Source organism: Bacillus rossius, chromosome 14, assembly GCF_032445375.1.
Source record: "Bacillus rossius redtenbacheri isolate Brsri chromosome 14, Brsri_v3, whole genome shotgun sequence".
Lineage (NCBI taxonomy): Eukaryota > Metazoa > Arthropoda > Insecta > Phasmatodea > Bacillidae > Bacillus > Bacillus rossius.
Window position 1 is genome coordinate 1984446 of NC_086341.1, and position 18055 is coordinate 2002500.

The 18055-nt window shown below is 35.9% G+C and overlaps 1 protein-coding gene across 3 annotated transcripts in view; it reads left to right on the forward strand.

Annotated features, from left to right (window-relative positions):
* The first annotated feature begins 664 nt into the window (after positions 1-664).
* Positions 665-18055, forward strand: part of LOC134538968 (brain tumor protein) — a 70572-nt gene continuing 53181 nt past the window's right edge. For all 3 annotated transcript variants that reach the window (XM_063380611.1, XM_063380610.1, XM_063380612.1), the window contains exons 1-5: positions 665-881; positions 1267-1479; positions 9228-9375; positions 14402-14581; positions 16004-16144. In XM_063380611.1, the coding sequence (XP_063236681.1) occupies positions 1352-1479; positions 9228-9375; positions 14402-14581; positions 16004-16144 (597 nt within the window). In that variant the 5' untranslated portion in view covers positions 665-881; positions 1267-1351. The remainder of the gene's footprint in view (positions 882-1266; positions 1480-9227; positions 9376-14401; positions 14582-16003; positions 16145-18055) is intronic.

An 18055-nucleotide genomic window follows, 5' to 3' on the forward strand; every position in this document is an offset into this window, starting at 1 on the left:
TTTCATTCTGTCTTGAATTCTCGTTTGGGAATAACTACATTTGTAATACGACTGTTAATAGACACTATGCTTTTGGCTTTCTAAATACCTAACTTAATATGTGATAGGTATCTGCCTTAAAGAAAACATATTGAAATATTAAAAGCTGTAAATTTATTACGCCATAACAATGCTGAATTCCATTAGGCATCATTCTGTTTATAGCTCACCCCTTTGACTTTTACAAAAAGTGTCTCTACATGCTTTTAATAACCAATATTTGCACAAAAAGCTCGAGTAACCCCGCCAACTGTTTGTTAATTAAATAAGTTTTATATGATTATTTTATTTCCTATTAACTTGATATAAATGTGCAAACTTATAAGCAAGAAAGATCTAACTGAAGTTAAATTTATCCTAAACCTTCTGAATTCAAAATGTCTCCTTTAACTACTATTTATTTCTTCTTTAAAAAAAAATTATAAATTTGGAATATACTTTAAAAATAAAGTTTTTTGTTAGATTTTTTTGCTACGTTTTAATTAATTCACCTTGTTAATTATGGTATTATTTGTTGAAATGTTTTAATTTTTTTTAAAATGTTTTTCTCCAATCGTTACTCTTTGGATTATCTCGTAATAATCACACACACACACTCGACGTCCCATTTCTAAATATACTCATTGCGGTGGTTTCCGTCGTAATGTAATAGAGCATCAGATTGAAGTACTGATAAAAATAGTATTGAATTTTGGTGCTTTATCACTCCTTTTCCCTTTATTTGTTTAGTATACATATTTTAAGAGTTTTTTTTTCTAAATGAATATGTGAAGAAGGGCTTTTCCTCTCACACCAAAAGTATTAACTGAGCTTGCATGTTCGCGCCATTTGCCATGACAGCGGTAAGTGTTTTCTGGAACTCAAGGAAATCTAGCCTGTCTGTATTGTTGGGAATCGAAGATTCGATCCGGGAGCGCATTCAAAATGTTCACATCAAGTTTTAACGGTTTCGTGTTCTCGCTAAGCTTTAGACCTGGGGAAACTTGAAATGCTTAAACGGTTTTTTCGGAGTGAAATAAGTGATTTTCGAGTGCATTCTGTTATACTGTGTTGAGAATGTTTTTATTTCATTTCCGGATTGAATTTTATTTTAATTGAACAGTGTACACAGCAAATCTGAATGATAGATTTGCATATGGTTAGAAGTGAAATTTTCTTCTCAAGGACATGGGTTAGTTTGTGTAGGAATCGTATTTGTATTCTATATTTTATGGTTTATTTTTTCAGGTACGAGCTTTGGTGCAGACCTGATAGATTAATATATTATAATTTTTTTTTTAATCAAGAGAGGAAGAACTTAGGAAGAAAAAAAATGGAAATTGGTGGCAATGGCGATGCTAAAAGTAGTTTATTTCGTGATGCGTTTAGAAGCAGTAATTCCGGCTCTTTGGAGGAGTCTGGACCATCGCACGAACAAGACCAGATATGTGATATATGCAGGTACGGCTACGATTTATCATCCTTCATAATATATTTTTTTTTTTAACAATCTGCTTTTTTTTTTTTATCTTTTTTCTGGGCCATTTGAGTGGATAATAGTGTTGAATGAAATGTATGACCAAAATAATTGTAGTTGTGCATTCTGTTTTTAATTCTATAGATATAACTATAAAGCAATAGGTACTACATATTATGTCTGTGCTGTTTCAAATTGTGATATTGTTCAACTTCAAGCGGGTCTACCCTTTTCATTAAAAAAAAAAAAAAAATTGTAAGCTTATAAAAACTTAAGCATGTTTTACTGTACTACGTCCTGCCCAACATCGGCAGTATACTTTAGAAGTTTCATTGCGGAGCAATGAATTATCACCAGAGGTCAGCGACAATTCCCTGGCCACCTCGAGCTTAAACAATTTTGCCATAACTTCGAGCATATGCGAGACAAATAAAATGATTAAATTACAAAACCATGAGTAATTGTTTAGAGTAGGTGCTCGTCTGAAATAAGAAAAATAAAACTCTGAAAATTGTATTATTGAATTGATAAAACTATATATATATATATATATATATATATATATATATATATATATATATATATATATATATATATATATATAAAAATAAAAAATACATTACCTCATGAACACATGTTCAGATTTTCATATAAAATGTTTTCAAATGGTGTGAACAATCGGTTCGATTATGTTAGCTACGTTCAATTTTACTTTAGATTATTGTGAATGTGTTGTAGTATTAGGTAAGTGACATTTGAACTACCTACTTCAGTGTTTTATAGGGCAATTAGTACCCAGAGCAGCCATTGGTAACATTCTTACCACGCTGATTTTCTGTTAAGTAATAATACAATTCCAAAATTACTTTTTTTCTGACACTAGAGATGTTCCTATATTTACCCTGAAAACAGTGTTTCTATATTCCTAGTGGTTTCTGGTAAATCACTGTTGATAGATTACATTTGAATGCCTGTGCATTGATGCGGCCAGTGCCTTTTCCTTTACTGTCTGAGAGTGCTGATATGATGATTAGAGCTTTAGTTAAATTGTGAAAATATTTGATTACGTTACTGTAGCTTAATTAAAAACACTCAAAAACAACGTGGACAGTCAGTTGGGTTAGTATACTACATAAAAAAATACTTCATAATCTTGTAAATGGTTGGTTTGGTCAGGATAGCTACATCTTAAATTAATTCCTAAGCAACCATTAAAAACAGTTTCCCCAACTCAGCCAAATGTTCGCAATGTTTTGAAAATATTTGTAATGTATCTAACTGAACGTAATCAACCATCCTCACAATGTAATGCAAGTCCTCCAAATCCTATACCCACACAGCAAACAAGGGAAAGCCAAAAATGGCAATGGGTAATGTAAGTTATAAACAGTAATTTCTCATAAACCAGTTAAGAATTCAGAAATGCTGTTTCAGTGTAAATACAGGAATGTGTCTATAGTGTTTGAAAAAAGTATTTTTGGTATTTTTTTATTGCTTGACGGAAAAGCCGCTCTGTAAGAATATTACCCCACCCATTTTCTGAATAATTTTTTTTTTTTGTTTAACTCCTACTTCAGGACAGTACTTTCCTAATTGCGGGACAGAATTACGTATTGGAACTAAGTTCAATGGGTACCAAATTAATTTTCTCTTTTTTTTTATTAATACTACGTATTTGCCCAAGAGGTTTTGAAATATTAGGGAGTAGTATGCTTCTATAACAAGATTGTCATCAACATAGCAGTAGAGACCTCATTACCACCTCTCCTTTGATTAGAGACAAGCATGGGAATATGACGTACATGCACAAGTTTGTTTTGCACTAAATATGTTTCTTTATAAAAAAAATAATTTTGTGTTATCATTTTATATACTACAGCATTACCTATTGTAGTTAGGAACACATGATACTGAAACTATATTTCCCATGATATCATATTAATACCTAATACATTTCTGTTCGGTGTAGTATATCATATTTTATTTCATTTGTGTTCTTGTTCAGTTTAGTATATTTTGCTGTACCACTTTTAAAAAATTATTTATTCATTTTAGGTATGATTTAAACATCCTGGGTATCGTAAAGAACTACATAGGCCCTACCTGCCTATTCAAGTAAAGAACACTATACTTTTCATAAATTTCTTTCCATGCCCTAATGTAATTTTCTGGAGAAACATATTGTTAAGATTTACTGCAGGTTCGTAAAGGATAGCCCAATTAAAGATTTTTATCACACACAGTTTTATTTATTGCCACTACTTATGTCACTTACAAAAATCTTCTAAAATGGCAAATAATTAATTATACTTAAAGAAAGGTCTATTCCCCAGTCACTCGTTCCACACACCTCGCTGGGCCACACCTCTGGCGCAACTCTCACCGCAACACCCCTCGCGGTCCTCCGTCGCCGCACTCCGCCGCCGCCGACACACTTCCCCTTCGCCGAGATCCCACTCAACGCCTCACTCGGAACTGAACTCTTCGCCCTGGAACTTTCGTCCAAGGACTTCGCCACTCTATCGCCCGGAAACTCCGCCGCGGGAAATCTCCCGACTTCACTCTGAACTCTCTGACTCAGACTGACTCGAAGGTCGGCCCCACCTATTTATATAGTCCTTGGGTTCCCATCCAGAACAATCTGGAATGTCTCTGAGATATTGCGCGACCTTCGCCGTCGAAATGCCCAGAAACACGTCGTGAGTCCTCGAAGGACGCGGCGGCTGCTCAAAGAACGCCGATAAACGCAGCAAGCTTCGGGTTCCAACAAAATGCGCCGATAAACATGTCCGAGTCCTTTTATGCCGCAGTGCGGCCTCTTTTAAGTAACTCGATCTGAGGCAGGTGCGCGCTGCGAAGGTCAGGATGTCGCGAGATAGTATGACACGAGATACCAGGGAGAGGATGCGGGTGGAAGGGGGCGCAGACAGGCCGAACGAGCGCGGCGACGCCAAGCACTGCAGCCAAGCGCGATCGTAACAATATCTTGTGCCGATCAAGCATTTATATCCTCGTCCAAAATGCTCTATTACAGTGCATGCACTGTAAGAACATACAGGTATTAATTACTTCAGATCCACCTTTTTTGTGATTTCATCAAGATCCTTACCATTTTGTGATGTAAATTATTAAAAATAATGTAATTAGCTGACTAGCGGACCTACCCTCATCAAACCTTTTGCTTTGTTATTTATTTGAATGTAAAATAATCTACCCTCGAAAATCAATAGTTTTTTATTACATTACATTTTTACATTACTAAATTTAATTATTAGCTTACCAAAGAAGTTATACTTCCACCATAAAATTCATTCATTCAAATGTAACATGGACAATTCTTTTCATTTCCCTCGTCACGTCTACAATCACAACCCTACATTCATCTCTATACTACTCATTACTACTACAGTAACAACCATTAATTAATTCTGTACATCTTACCACTAAAGGAATTCAGTGTAAAGAAATGTGACCTTTTCAGTTTTCTCTTGCCAGCTACACTCATTACCACATATATCCAATACATTTCTTACTACCTACTAAATATTTATCGTATAGTTATTTAAACACTTGACCATTATTAAGATTTATTATACTTATTTTCTCATACTCATGCCAAACCCACTATTTACGTTCCAAAACTGCACACTGATAATCAAGTCTTTCATTTTTACTAATATTCTTAAATATATACTTTCCTTCTTTCGAGTGTGTTATCGTTGGCCAACTTCAGCACAGCAAAAAAAAAGTCCAAAATGCATTGTTTTACTTAAAAAAAATTTCTAATGGTAATGATATAATCATATTTTTATTACATGTGATACAATTATTTTTCAATAGCATGTGCATGAAGTTTTATTTTCACCACTTTTAATGTTTGGACCTAGACGCTCGCATGTCATTTGCAATATGGATGTTGTGAAAGGAGTGGTTCATTAGCAGAGCGGTGCATCCTTTCTATGGTCCACGCAGCTAGCTCAGGATGTGATATTGCAAGGACGTGCATTTGTCATTCCCGAATGTCCTTCAACCACAAACTACACCTCCCAACGGACCATTTTCCTTGTATGATCCCTTCAGTGATAGTTTCAATAGCTTATATGTGTCACCGCTCATAATGTGCCCTGGATATTGAGAACCTTATTGTACTCATTTGTCAGACGTACTTGTTCTGGTGAAATTAATTTAACACATATTGTTAGCTTTTTTTTTTAAATTAGTAAATAATATTCATAACATTAATAGCAGTGCCAAGAGTTCCAAAACATTGATGTTTAGTAAATGTTTGGCTTAAAGAATTGTATTTCATTGTTGAGGTTGTAAGACCATAGAACCAAATTTTTTGGATATGATCTGTTAAGAATTTATTTTCCTATTTTGAGAGTTGTGAGAAGGGTGGAAGGGATTAACGTATCTTCTTGCGTTTTCAGTTTTGTAAGGCAATTCTCGCAGGAAAGTAACTCCGCACACCTCTCATTGTTCGTGTGGCTGTACACTTGCTACAACCCTTCACTTCAGCTATAGCTGCTTGTGGCGACCAAGACTTGTACACATGCGGTACATTATTAAAAAATATTATATTGTATTCATTTAATTTATGAACAGGTCTTCATTCTGTTGAGTGATCTCACTGTGATGAATCTAACTGAGAGAGGTGCACAGCTATTTGAAAGGTCTCGGTTGAGTAGTACATAAAGGTGTTTCTGTATTCTTCAGATGTTTGTACAGTTCCATTGTGTCTGGTGCAGGGGGCAGGCAGGGACTGTGTGTGATATCTAATTGCTGAAACGTGTGGTGCGTCATTGTAAACACTGAGTGGCGCAGAGCAAATAGAGACGGCATTGTGTCGTACTTATCTGCCGGGCGCGATTCTGTTTGGCGAGGTCGGAGAAGGAAACACTTTGGTTGGCTGCAATTCTGTTTGTTCCGTCCATTATGTTGCAATTTGTTTGAATCTCTTACAGAAGAAAAAAATGGGTTAAAAATCTTTACTGAAACTAATTTGGTATCAATGCTGATTAATTTTTACGTGAATAGTTTTCAAAGTCCATAATATTTTTATTTTATTTATGAATTTTAAAGTGCACACACAGTCCTATGACTAGGTGTGTGCACGCATAAATATAGAAACAGAAAATACAAAACGTACAATAGGTGCAAACACACAGATCCAACATAACCCTTCTACCATAAATGGTTAAAAATATGACATAAATAAGTAGTTAATATAAAAGACAATAACAATGTATAAAAAAAATACTAACAGAAACACTAAATGCAAAAAGAATTAATTAAGGCTGGTGTTGCAACAGGCAAACACAAGCAGATAATCAATTATTTCCAACTAAGTTAGTGCAAATAGGAAATTGGCAGCAGTATTCATGTGAATATAGCACAAAATAAATGTAATATTAATATATTGGTAGAAGACAAGGAATTTTTTTTTTTTTAAGACACGCAGATGTGTCTCACAATTTGTAAGGTCTTTGGTTTACTTACCTGACAGTCTGTGATTTTTTTGCTGAAGCTGTTGCACTCAGCGATATGCGCAAAGAGATGTCAAGCTGTGCTAGTTCAGTTGTTCGAAACATCTTTCTGTGACTAGCAGTGCTGTAGACGGGGCTGAGAGCTCTCCCTGGATGAAACGACAATGTGTCTACCGGTTACTGAAGTCACTAGAAAGTCCCTAAGTAAACAGTAATGATGCTGGTCGTTACAAAACTTTAATTTCTAGCAGCGTTTTGTTACATTATTTTATTTTTTCATGCCTCACTTCAATTTATAATTACATGGTAAATATAAATTTTTGGAGACTGTCCACTTAAATGAATTGGAAAATAATTCTTGAAAATGTTTTAAGCTTTCTAATTGAAAAAAAAAAATTGATACTTTCCTGCAATTTGTAGAATATTTTGTATAGTGTTTTCTCATGTATAGTATTTTATTTGTACCGTAATACCCTGAAGTTACTTGATATTTGAGACCAAGCGATATTTGTATTTGTGTAAGTCTGGGTACAATTTTGCATATAAATACATAAGATTATGTTTGAGGCCAAAAACCAAAGAAAAAATAATCTAGGGAAAAAAAGTATAATAAAATCATAGCTAATATAACAATTATATTATAATTGCAAACAGTAAACCAATGTATTTTGACATAGAAGGCTTCATTAAATCAAACAAAGTATGATAGATTGAAGATTTTTTTCGCGCAAAATTTCCTCAGCTCTAAACATGTACTGCCATGTCGTAAATTGAACAATAGGGTAGACAGAGTGGAGAATCGAGAGTCGAAATTCGTTAAAACACAAAATGAATGAATCAACAAGGACATGCCGGACATGCCTAGGATAACAGTTTTAAAATACTCTGGGACAATGTTATTCCTCTCATACTGAAAGAGCACCCAATAAAAGGGAAAATAAAAGAATCAGCTTTTATTGTCAGCAATAACAATGTTATCAGTGAACAGAGTATTGAAATTAAAAATATGTACACCTCTAATTAAAACAGAATCTTAATTGCCACAATAAACTAAACTATCCTCGCAGCAAGACACCGGCCAATAACATCTGCTCTCAGTGCGTGGCCAGTCAGGGGACTGCTCGCCTGTCATTGGCCGTGCCAGGAGATGGTCGAAGGTTTTCCAGTGTTCTCTATCGAAACGTTGCAACTGTTGTGTCTTATGAAGCCTACGTTTTTCGTGTGTGTTGTCAGAATGTTTGTTTATTTTCATCATTGGGTTCACATTGTGTATTATCGTTGGGTTCCAAAGTTTGTGTTTGTACCTATTCACTATTCTCGTCACAGCTGTTTCATCGTCAGCCCACTATGGGCTGTTCTGGTTCGTGCGGTAATAATGTTTTTGCTAATTCCTTCCACTGAATTTTCTGTGCTGTCTGTTTTTAATTTTTTGACATCAGCTGATTTTGGTTTTTTTTTTTTATATATATATATATAAAGTGTAACCAGGAATAGTGTACGTCCAAGAAAACATCTTAGTCTTCCACATCACAAAAATCAAACAAAGAAAGCAAGATGATGGCATGTTTAGCTTTTAATATAATATTAATACACTTTTCATGTTCATTTTAACACTAAAATTATGACAAAATGACATTTTTTTACTGAGGGAGGGGTGTGGGATGGCTTTTCCCAAACATTGTTGTAATATGTATTTTTTTTTTTTCACCTTTTAACATGGGATCATATTATAGCAACCGCATTACGGTTTTTAACCATGTAGAAGAATTTTTCCATGTGTTCAAAACATTAGTTTGTTATAAAAAAAAATTTATATTTATTGAAAGTGGAATATTATTCGTATAGTTACAAGTGTTAAACTTCTTTCTGGACATTTTGGTTTAAGGAAACTATATGCATCAGCTTCACAAATAATTGTGTACATTTTTTAGCCAAACCTTTTTAAAAGTTCTACTACTTCAAAATTAATAGTTTTGCTTATCAACATTTCAAAACAGTAGTGCGCTTGTTCGGTAAGCAGACTCAAATCAAAACCTAGCATCCTCCATTTCGTGTTTTTATTTAATTAGTTTCTTAATATAGCTGCGTAATTTTAACTAGAATTAGGGAGTAAAAAAGGACATGAATGGGAGACCAAACCTAGTCTAAAAGAATCAGCGGGGAAAGTGTTTGAAGAACCCTGTGACTACAGGCTTGCGCGGGAGGAAGCGCTGGGGCCTGAGGGGGGCCGGGCGTGTGTGTTGCAGCGACAAGCTGTGCAAGCCGCGCGTGCTGTCGTGCCTGCACGTGTTCTGCGAGGCGTGCCTGGACCACCTGGGCCCGCTGGTAGACGAGGCGGGCGACACCTGCAAGGAGGGGCAGCTCGAGTGCCCCACCTGCAAGCAGGAGACCAAGGTGCGTGCCCTTCGCCGCCCCCGACGTTAGGGTTCTTGATCTCGTGCCAAGATACCTGTCCCTGAACGGTTTCACACTTATACTTGTTCTCTTCTAAAACGATGTGTTTTCATCGTACCTTAATCGTGGAGGTTTTATCGTCTTAACTTATTTTTTGTGCGTAATAGTGAGGAGAGGAATCAATCCAGTCAAATGAGTATATTAGTGCTGATTTTTTTTTGTGGGAATTTTCTGAATATCTAGATTAATAAGTACAGATTTTCAGGGTGGCCGATGTCACAGTATAGGAACTCTTAAAAGTTCTTAAATGAAATTTTCACCATCGATCCTATAGATCTCTTTAATGAACATGTCTTAAAGTTCCATAAAAATTATAAATATACATGTATTTGTTTTATTTTGTATTATTGTGTTTTGGGCTCTGGCAGCAAAGTGCACTTCTTGAGTGTTTGGAAATGGTATTCAGCATGTTCACCCCCCCCCCCTTCCCCCCCCCCCCTCCTCCGCAACCCAAAAAATAATAGTTTTACTTTATGTAAAATGGGTAAAAAAAAAAAAGCTATTCATATTAATGTATACCTACGACATACAAATAATTTAATGGCTCCTTAAAAACACCTTAATTTTTACTAATGTTAAAAGGTACAACCTGTTAAAAAGGTTAGCAGTTCTTCAATTTCAAAATCAGCATGTTCCTACACTTATAATATCTATTTTGCATAAGTCACTATGTCCACTCTTGGGCAAATTGCACTTTTAATTATTAACTTGACCACCGTTTGACACGAAGATGGCAAATCGTCAACCAAAATTTGGGGAATGTGTTTGTGCTTGTCTTGGATTGTATTTTCCTAAATTTCAGCCATTTTGGGCGTGCATTTGTTTTTTAACAATCATTTATCTGAGTCGATTCACATGTTTTTTGTGTAAATGAAAAATTGAGTATCGAGCTGTCATTGAATATTTGTTTTTGAAAGACAGTACGCCTATGCAATTAAAGACATGTTGGACGCTGTTCATTTACCACAGTGATATTTTGGGGCAGCTGAATTCAAACATGGTCGTACCAGCTTGGGTGACGGTGAACGTTTGTGACACCACAAACTGCGAAGGGGGGTATCAGCTTCAAAAAATGGCAAAGACTGTTCTGTTGGCCGCGAAAGTGGCGGTGACTTGAAAAGAGAAAAAAATGACAGCAGCATACTACACATCATTACTAACAAACTGAAGGCAGAAATTGCAGAAAAAGGTCACATTCGCAGAAACAAAAATTTTTGTTTCGCCAAGACCATGCACCAGCTCACACCTCAGCGGTTGCCACGGCGAAATCGAAAGTATACGAATTTCGGTTTGAACTGCTTGACCACCTTCAATATTCCAAAGCATGCGCAAACGTATTCCCCGATTTTTGTTGACGAGTTGCCATCTTGATGTTGAGATCGGAAACTTTTCAGACAACCCTCATATGTGAAATAGTGTCTTGTGCCTCCCTGTGTTAAAAAATTTTCACGAATTTTTATTAAAAGGTTTTGATAAAAAGTCTTAAAATTGGTTTTCTATTCTCCGTTCACTCTTACCTGAGTTTTGGAATAAACAAAGCCTCTTGTAAACAAACATTTTCATTGGCTGCCGGCCGCCGCGCACATTATTCGTGCGCAAGAAATAGTCCCTTGGTTACGTACCATTAGTAAGTATTTTTACACTGCCTTTTTTATAACAATTGTTGTTATATAGCATTATAGCGTTTCACCATTAATATTCAATACAGTTTAATGTGTCAGCAAGTATTTACTTACAATTATGTTAGCAGACGCCGTGTGTACAGTTGATGCCCGGCGCAACAGTTGTATTTCGGATTTGCGTGCGCACGGTTTGTTATGGCTGACGCCGGACCGAGTTTTGTAAAGCACAGAACGGGAAAGCCTTTGAAAAGTGCACAGAAAACTATTGTGTTGAATGTTTTTAAAACATTTTCAAACTAATATCTGGATGGTCGTGTGAACGATATCGCGATTTAGCTGCGGAATTTACGGGTGTTTCATGCAAGGAAAGAATTACAGGACACTGGGACATTAACATCTCCCGGGAAGAAAAGGAAACGTGAGTATCCTGTTATCAAAACTTGTGGTGATTTTGTGAAGACGGCTATTAGTCGTAAACTGCATAGTTTTTCTTTGCAAATGAACCACCTATGCTGAACAAAGTGCTACGGTGCTTCCTGTTATATTACTTCTCCGTTATTTTATTAGCACCGACTGTACTGAAGTGTGTGTGTTGCAACTAGTGCTTGGCGCACAAGATGAATTCAGCCTATCACTTGCTGACGCGGCACAGTGATACGACGGTGTTTGTTTGTTTCAAAACTCAGCTAAGAGTGAACGGAGAATAGGTATTCGTAGTCACCCTGGTAGTGACGCCTGTTATGTGTGTGGCTTGTGCCTGCCAGGCAACAACCAGTCACTGAATTTATTGAATGGATTTTTATGAATTTTCATGTCCCGAGAACTTTAAAAGAAAAAAACAGACGGAATGCTTTAGCCTAGGTGTGGATCTATAATTTTATGTTTTTAAAAAAAAGTCATACATAAAACATGGGTGCGTGGCGACCTTTAACATTAAAAGTGAAGCTCAGTTAGGAGGGATAGTAAATTTTTAGGGTACGCTCATATTTGAAACCTACATAATCATGCGGTGACATGTATGGACACCCTTATAAGGTACTACCATTCTTTATGCCTCTTGAGTTTTATTATTTACTTAATTCTTATGCTTATATTAAAAACAGTAATTAGGTTACTTTTCACACCCTTAACATTTCTTTCCTTTCGCAAATAAAAAATTACAGTCAAATTTAATATCATTTTACTGAAGACTTTGTAAACTGTGGTAGATTTAAGCACCAAAGTGATTTTGAGAGAGAGTTGGAAGTGGCAGCCTTGGAGAAGTTATCACACGGTTAGCACCCATTAAGTTGGCGGTCGTGGAGTTGTTGCGAGAGTGTGTGGTTCAGTAGTGGGATCAGATTGACCCGCATTCTAGCCGAATGCTTTTTGTCTGTACCCCATGGCGTGAGAGTTGTGGGCTTTTTGCTGTGCCGATTCCCCTCGGACTATGAGCATCAGGCTGATGAGGAGGCGAGACCGGACTAGTTGAAGTGACGCATCTGTATGAGTTCACGTGTGAAGTATGAATAGCATGGTTCTTAAGGCACAGGAATGGGGATGGAATTTTGCGGAAGAATAATTATATTAAATTTTAATTTATGGTTTTCCCTCAATCCTTTTTTATGCTAGGCCAATACATCCTTTATAAAAAAAAATATTTGATGTTACAAGAAGGATTTGTGGATCAGAAATAAGACCGAAATGAACCAAATTCTCAAAAGGTCATATGATATAAATTTAAAGAAATTTTTTTAATAACAATAAAATAAGTACCTTAAAATAAAATAAAAATATTTCTTTTCCAAGTAATTCATTCAATTTTTCTCCTGAGAATCAAAAACTACTTGTAAAAAAACTATTCCATACTTAAAAATTTATTTTATATTATATTTATATCAATGTACGGTGTATGTTAGGGCAGTATCATTAGCAAAAATATTATTTTAAAAAAAATTTTAAGTAAATTTTTGTTCTTAAATTGTACAATTAGGTTTGTGTCGTAAATGCAAAAAATTGTACAGTCCTTTAAATAAATTGCAATGTATGTAACAAAATATTTTAATTCATTTAGGCAGCACAATTTTTTTATTTAAAATAAAGACCATTATTGTCTTTTGATTCTTTAATACTTTAATACATATCATGATTTACATCTGTCAAAATGAGATAATTGATTGGTACAATTCAAAAATCATATTCCCTTTGAATAGTTTAAAAAATAATAATAATAATTTTGCAATAATTTTAAACTTTGTACTTTTCTCTTGGTACCTCCAGGGCCCGACTTTATTTATTTTCCAGTTCCCCCAAACCATCATACATTACAAATTTTCAAATTAAATCTTATTTTTTATCATCATTTTTAAAACGGCACATTATGCAACGAAGTAATAAGGTTTTTCAAAGACTTGGGCTGTTTCCCTTTTTTTCTTACGTTGCAGTTTTATACTGCTGTTATAACCACCATAATAAAACATGAGATACAGTAAACTGTATATAGTTATACAAGTTTTAAATCATTTTTCTTAAGTATTTGGTTTGAGGCCTAATGTTTTCAAGTGCACTGCAATTTTTTTAGTTCACACCAACATTTCCCCCTCTGACATGCATTGTAATCAAATTATAAATTTAAGTTTGAAAAAAACAACTTAATTTCAGTCTTAATATTTTTTCCCGCACCTGGAATTCTTGTGCCCCAATAAAATTGATCATCTTAATCTGTGAAAGTGATTAGGTATATGTTTTTTTTTATTAATTAATTAATTTTTACATAAGCCTGCAATTAGTAATTTCATTATACCGTAATGTCTATGTTTTGTATTTCTTTTTATGCATTTTATATTTTGATGTTTATTTTTAATAGTTATACTTATTTAAACTTTACTTGTTTGTTTGTATTGTTTATATGTTGTCCTTGTATGTATGTGTCGTGCTCACTGCTAAAGCCCTCGGCTGTTGGTGGGCATGTTACAATATTAAATAAATAAATAAATAAAACTGGTGTGCTGGGTGAATGCCCGGTTGGCCGGTGTGCCTTGTAACGGGCAGGGGCGCAACAACAGGGGGGGGGGGGGGGGGCAAGGGTATTCTGCCCCCCCCCCCCCTCCTCTGAAACCTTGAAGTGGGGGCGAACGGGGCCAAAGAAAGTGCTGTGTAATCAATTTTTAGATAATAAAACTGCTTAAATAGCACCATTTTCCACCTTGAAATACAAATTTTCCCCGGGGAGGACCCCCGGGCCCCCCGCTTCAATAGAGGGGATCGATGATTCTTTATTAAAAGGTATATCCCCCCCCCCCCCCCTGGTAATGGGGACGGTGACCATAGAGTGTTGGAGTGTACGAGTGTGCCGTGCCGCGCAGGTGGGCTGCAAGGGCGCCAGCTCGCTGCCGTGCGACTACGTGCTCACCAACCTGCTGGACATGTGCGCCATCGAGAGCACGGCCGTGCTGTGCACCAGCTGCAAGGCCAAGGAGCAGGCGGTGGCCCGCTGCTCCGACTGCGCCCACTTCCTCTGCCCCAACTGCAACACCGCCCACCAGGTAACCCGATACCTTCCGGCCTGGCGCCGAGTCGTTCGCATACCTGCCAACTCTCACGATTTTAAGGTCCACCTCACGCCCTCACGCCAAAATAGTCTCACGATTTTTCGGGGCCCCAATATTTTGTTTGTGAAAGTTACAAAACAAGTTTTGCGAAAGCTTACAGTAACGTGTTCCCATCGATACTCGAGTCACGTAAAGGAAGCAATTTTGCGTTTTGTAGCGTCTGCCGTGCTGATTTTTCTATCTCACATAGTGGAAGAGGAGACATTGTGAAACATGTCGCTACAAAAAAAACACAACTAACACGTGAACTGTATTGCTTCCAATAAAAAAAAATTAATTATGCTGTGAGCAGTGATAATAGTGTTACACGAGCAGAATTTTATTTTACATCTTTTTTAGTTTAGCCCTGCATGATCACTACACGACAGCGCTAAATTATGTTCAACTAAATTAAATCTGCAACCTATAATTTGTTGAAATAAATTTTGAAGCAGAGACCATGTAACATATGTACAGGTATGTCACTTAAATTGAAAGATTCTCATTTGTTGTTTTTTATATCTAACCTGTATTTATGGGCCTGAAAATTTTTATCGAGGACCTCATGATTTTTTAAATTTGAATGTTGGCAGGTCTGCATTCATAAACATATTTATTTATTTTTTTTTGACGTGATAACGTCTTATAAATCAATGAACGCCGGCTGCACGCACGGAAAAGCACGACTCGTCGTCACGTCCCGCCTGAGCCGAGCGTGCAAGAACCGGCCAACAACGTGCGAGAAAATCTTCCATAATATCAGACAGGTTAAGGCGAGGCTTTTTCAAAGCAGCAATTTTAAAAAAAAAATTGATTTATTTGTCCGATTTCGTCATTTCTAATTAACAATTCATTGACATTTGATTTGATTTCAGTTTATTTCTGTGACTAATTGTTCGTGATTATATGTTTAAACAGATTATTTAAATTAAATTTTGCAAAAACGGTAAACAATAATTGAAAATTAAAAAGCATGCAATTTTTCGTCAGTGTTTTCTTGTGACGTTATCATGTAAAATTATCGTCCGTAAACTGACTTTGCAGACAACTCACTTTTTTTCTAATTGAAATTAATGTATATCAAAACATGTACAATTTCGTTCATCATACATATATCTTAGTCGGCATATGATAAATGAAATTATGTACGTGTTGTTTATCAGGCACGTGAAGGTATTTATAAACCTAAAACGAGCTGAGCTGACAGCTAGCAGGTGTTGTGTAGCTTCCGGGCACTGCTGGGCTGCAGATGATGTCATAGCAGTGTGTCCGGCTATCTACAGCTTCATTGTGTGATAGTCAACCTCTCTCTACTAACCTTGATTCAGGGCCGGTTGGCCGAGTTGTTGACACTAGCGCTTTTTCCCTCTTTTCCAGTTCATGCGTTGCTTTGAGAACCACCACGTGGTCAGCTTTGACGAGCTGAAGAGCTCCCTGGAAGCGGTCCCCATACACAAGCCGATATTCTGCGAGTCGCACCCGACCGAAACCATTGCGTTCTACTGTGTGACGTGTCAGGTGAGAGCAAGCTGTTACCTAAGACGTCGCGTCTGCCTGAATGAATGTTTCGTCTGGCGTGATGCTAGTGGAACCAGGTTAGTAAACTGGTTGGTGGAGACCAGCATATCTCAAGGACTTCCTTATTTTATTAGGAAGTTTTTATCAATCGTTCACATTCTTGAACTCTGTAATTAATATTTTTCATCAAGATGGAAAGATAAATGTATTTGTTTAATCCACATTATTTGTAAGTAGGGATGGGGCGAATCCTGATTTCCTCGAATCCGAATCCTCGACTGGAATTGCCGAATCTCGAACCCAAACCCGAATCTTTTAATAGATGATGTCCACATATCTAATGTAAGTGAGATGTATTCTGCTTGCACTAAAAGTCCCTTGACTTTATCACATGTAGATTGGTACATTTCTGGTATAAGTGTATATAAAGACAACAATTTTTTCTTGAGAAATTTCAGTTTTAGTACAGATTAGCGGTTAGGATTTTTTCTATAAATAAGCTAGAGGTCTGCGAACCTAAGAATTTTACTTCGAGCTTTTGTGGTACAGTTACACTTTTGGGAAATTATTTTTATCTTAAACTTAATATCATGTTTGAATACAGTATTAAAATGAAGTGGGCTTATTAATTTTGGGTAACTATTTACGGTGTGTGTTTACATTTTGCACTGCTAGAAAAAAAATAACATTTTTTTTTCATTGAATCTTACCTGTTTCCATTGGTTCATTAGTAACTGATATCATCCAACTAACATAACCAAGTATATGTTTGTGTAAATGTAACATATCTTTGGAAAAATTTCACCCTTGTCAATTTTTCTGGAGTCCTTACTGAGCTTCAACAAACTTAGCACCAAAAATCATGTTGTTTGAAAAGTACATTCACATTGTTTCAACATTTCCACTTTTCAGCACACTAATTCTGAGAGAGATTGTCACAGAGTATTAAATTCTGTTCTTTAATCTATCATGCAGAACACAATAATTTGTTCTGCACGTTCAGGAGTTAAATTAGCTCTACGATTGGAGATAGTGTTTCCAGCAGAAGAGAAGCGTCTCTCGCTGGCAACCTGCTTGGCTGGAATGCTTTAGTAAAATTGCTTAACCTCAAAATTAGTGTCATAAATATCTGTAACTGGTCATTAAAGTTTAATCAATTGAAAGTAATAAAAATAAAAACATTTTACTTCATTCAATTTACACTTGCAAAAAAAACATACACACAATAACCTACATGGAAATTAAAGTCTTTTACAATATCCTGAAGTCTGAAATATGTTTACTCATGTCATTAAATGTAGAGCTGAATTGAAGAAGCCGATTTTGCCAATATTTAGTTGAATCGGCATTTCTGCCGACTTCCGATACAGTACGCTCGTTAATTTTCGGCCGATATTACTGAAAAACGAAAGAGACTGCCATAACCTAAAAATCCACGAGTACCATTTTCACTTTTCGTAGTAGTACTGCATTCTTTCAGATCGCATTATTTCTTAGCAACATGTGCCAACCGTACATATCAAAGTTTAACATCCTTTTTTTTTTAACAATGTTCTTTAATTTAATATGTCATAAATAAATAATACATTACTATCACTGTAAATATACATCTCAGTTGTTACGGTAACTATAGTGCAAATATGGTAGCTATCATGCTTCTGTAGTAATTATGGTATTCTACAAAGAATCTTTAGTTCTTTTTATGGTAATTATCTTAAAATAACTATTGGGTTTGTACTGTAGTTATGGTACATCATCCATATTTCTTCGTATGTTGTTGTTCATTTGTCTTTTCTTCATATTTACGTGTGCCATTATTTGAGACAAGAAGTTTCAGAAAAAAATTTAACGGACATTATATCACACATTTAATGGCGTAAATGACGAGACCTCGGGCAATTTAAACGCTTT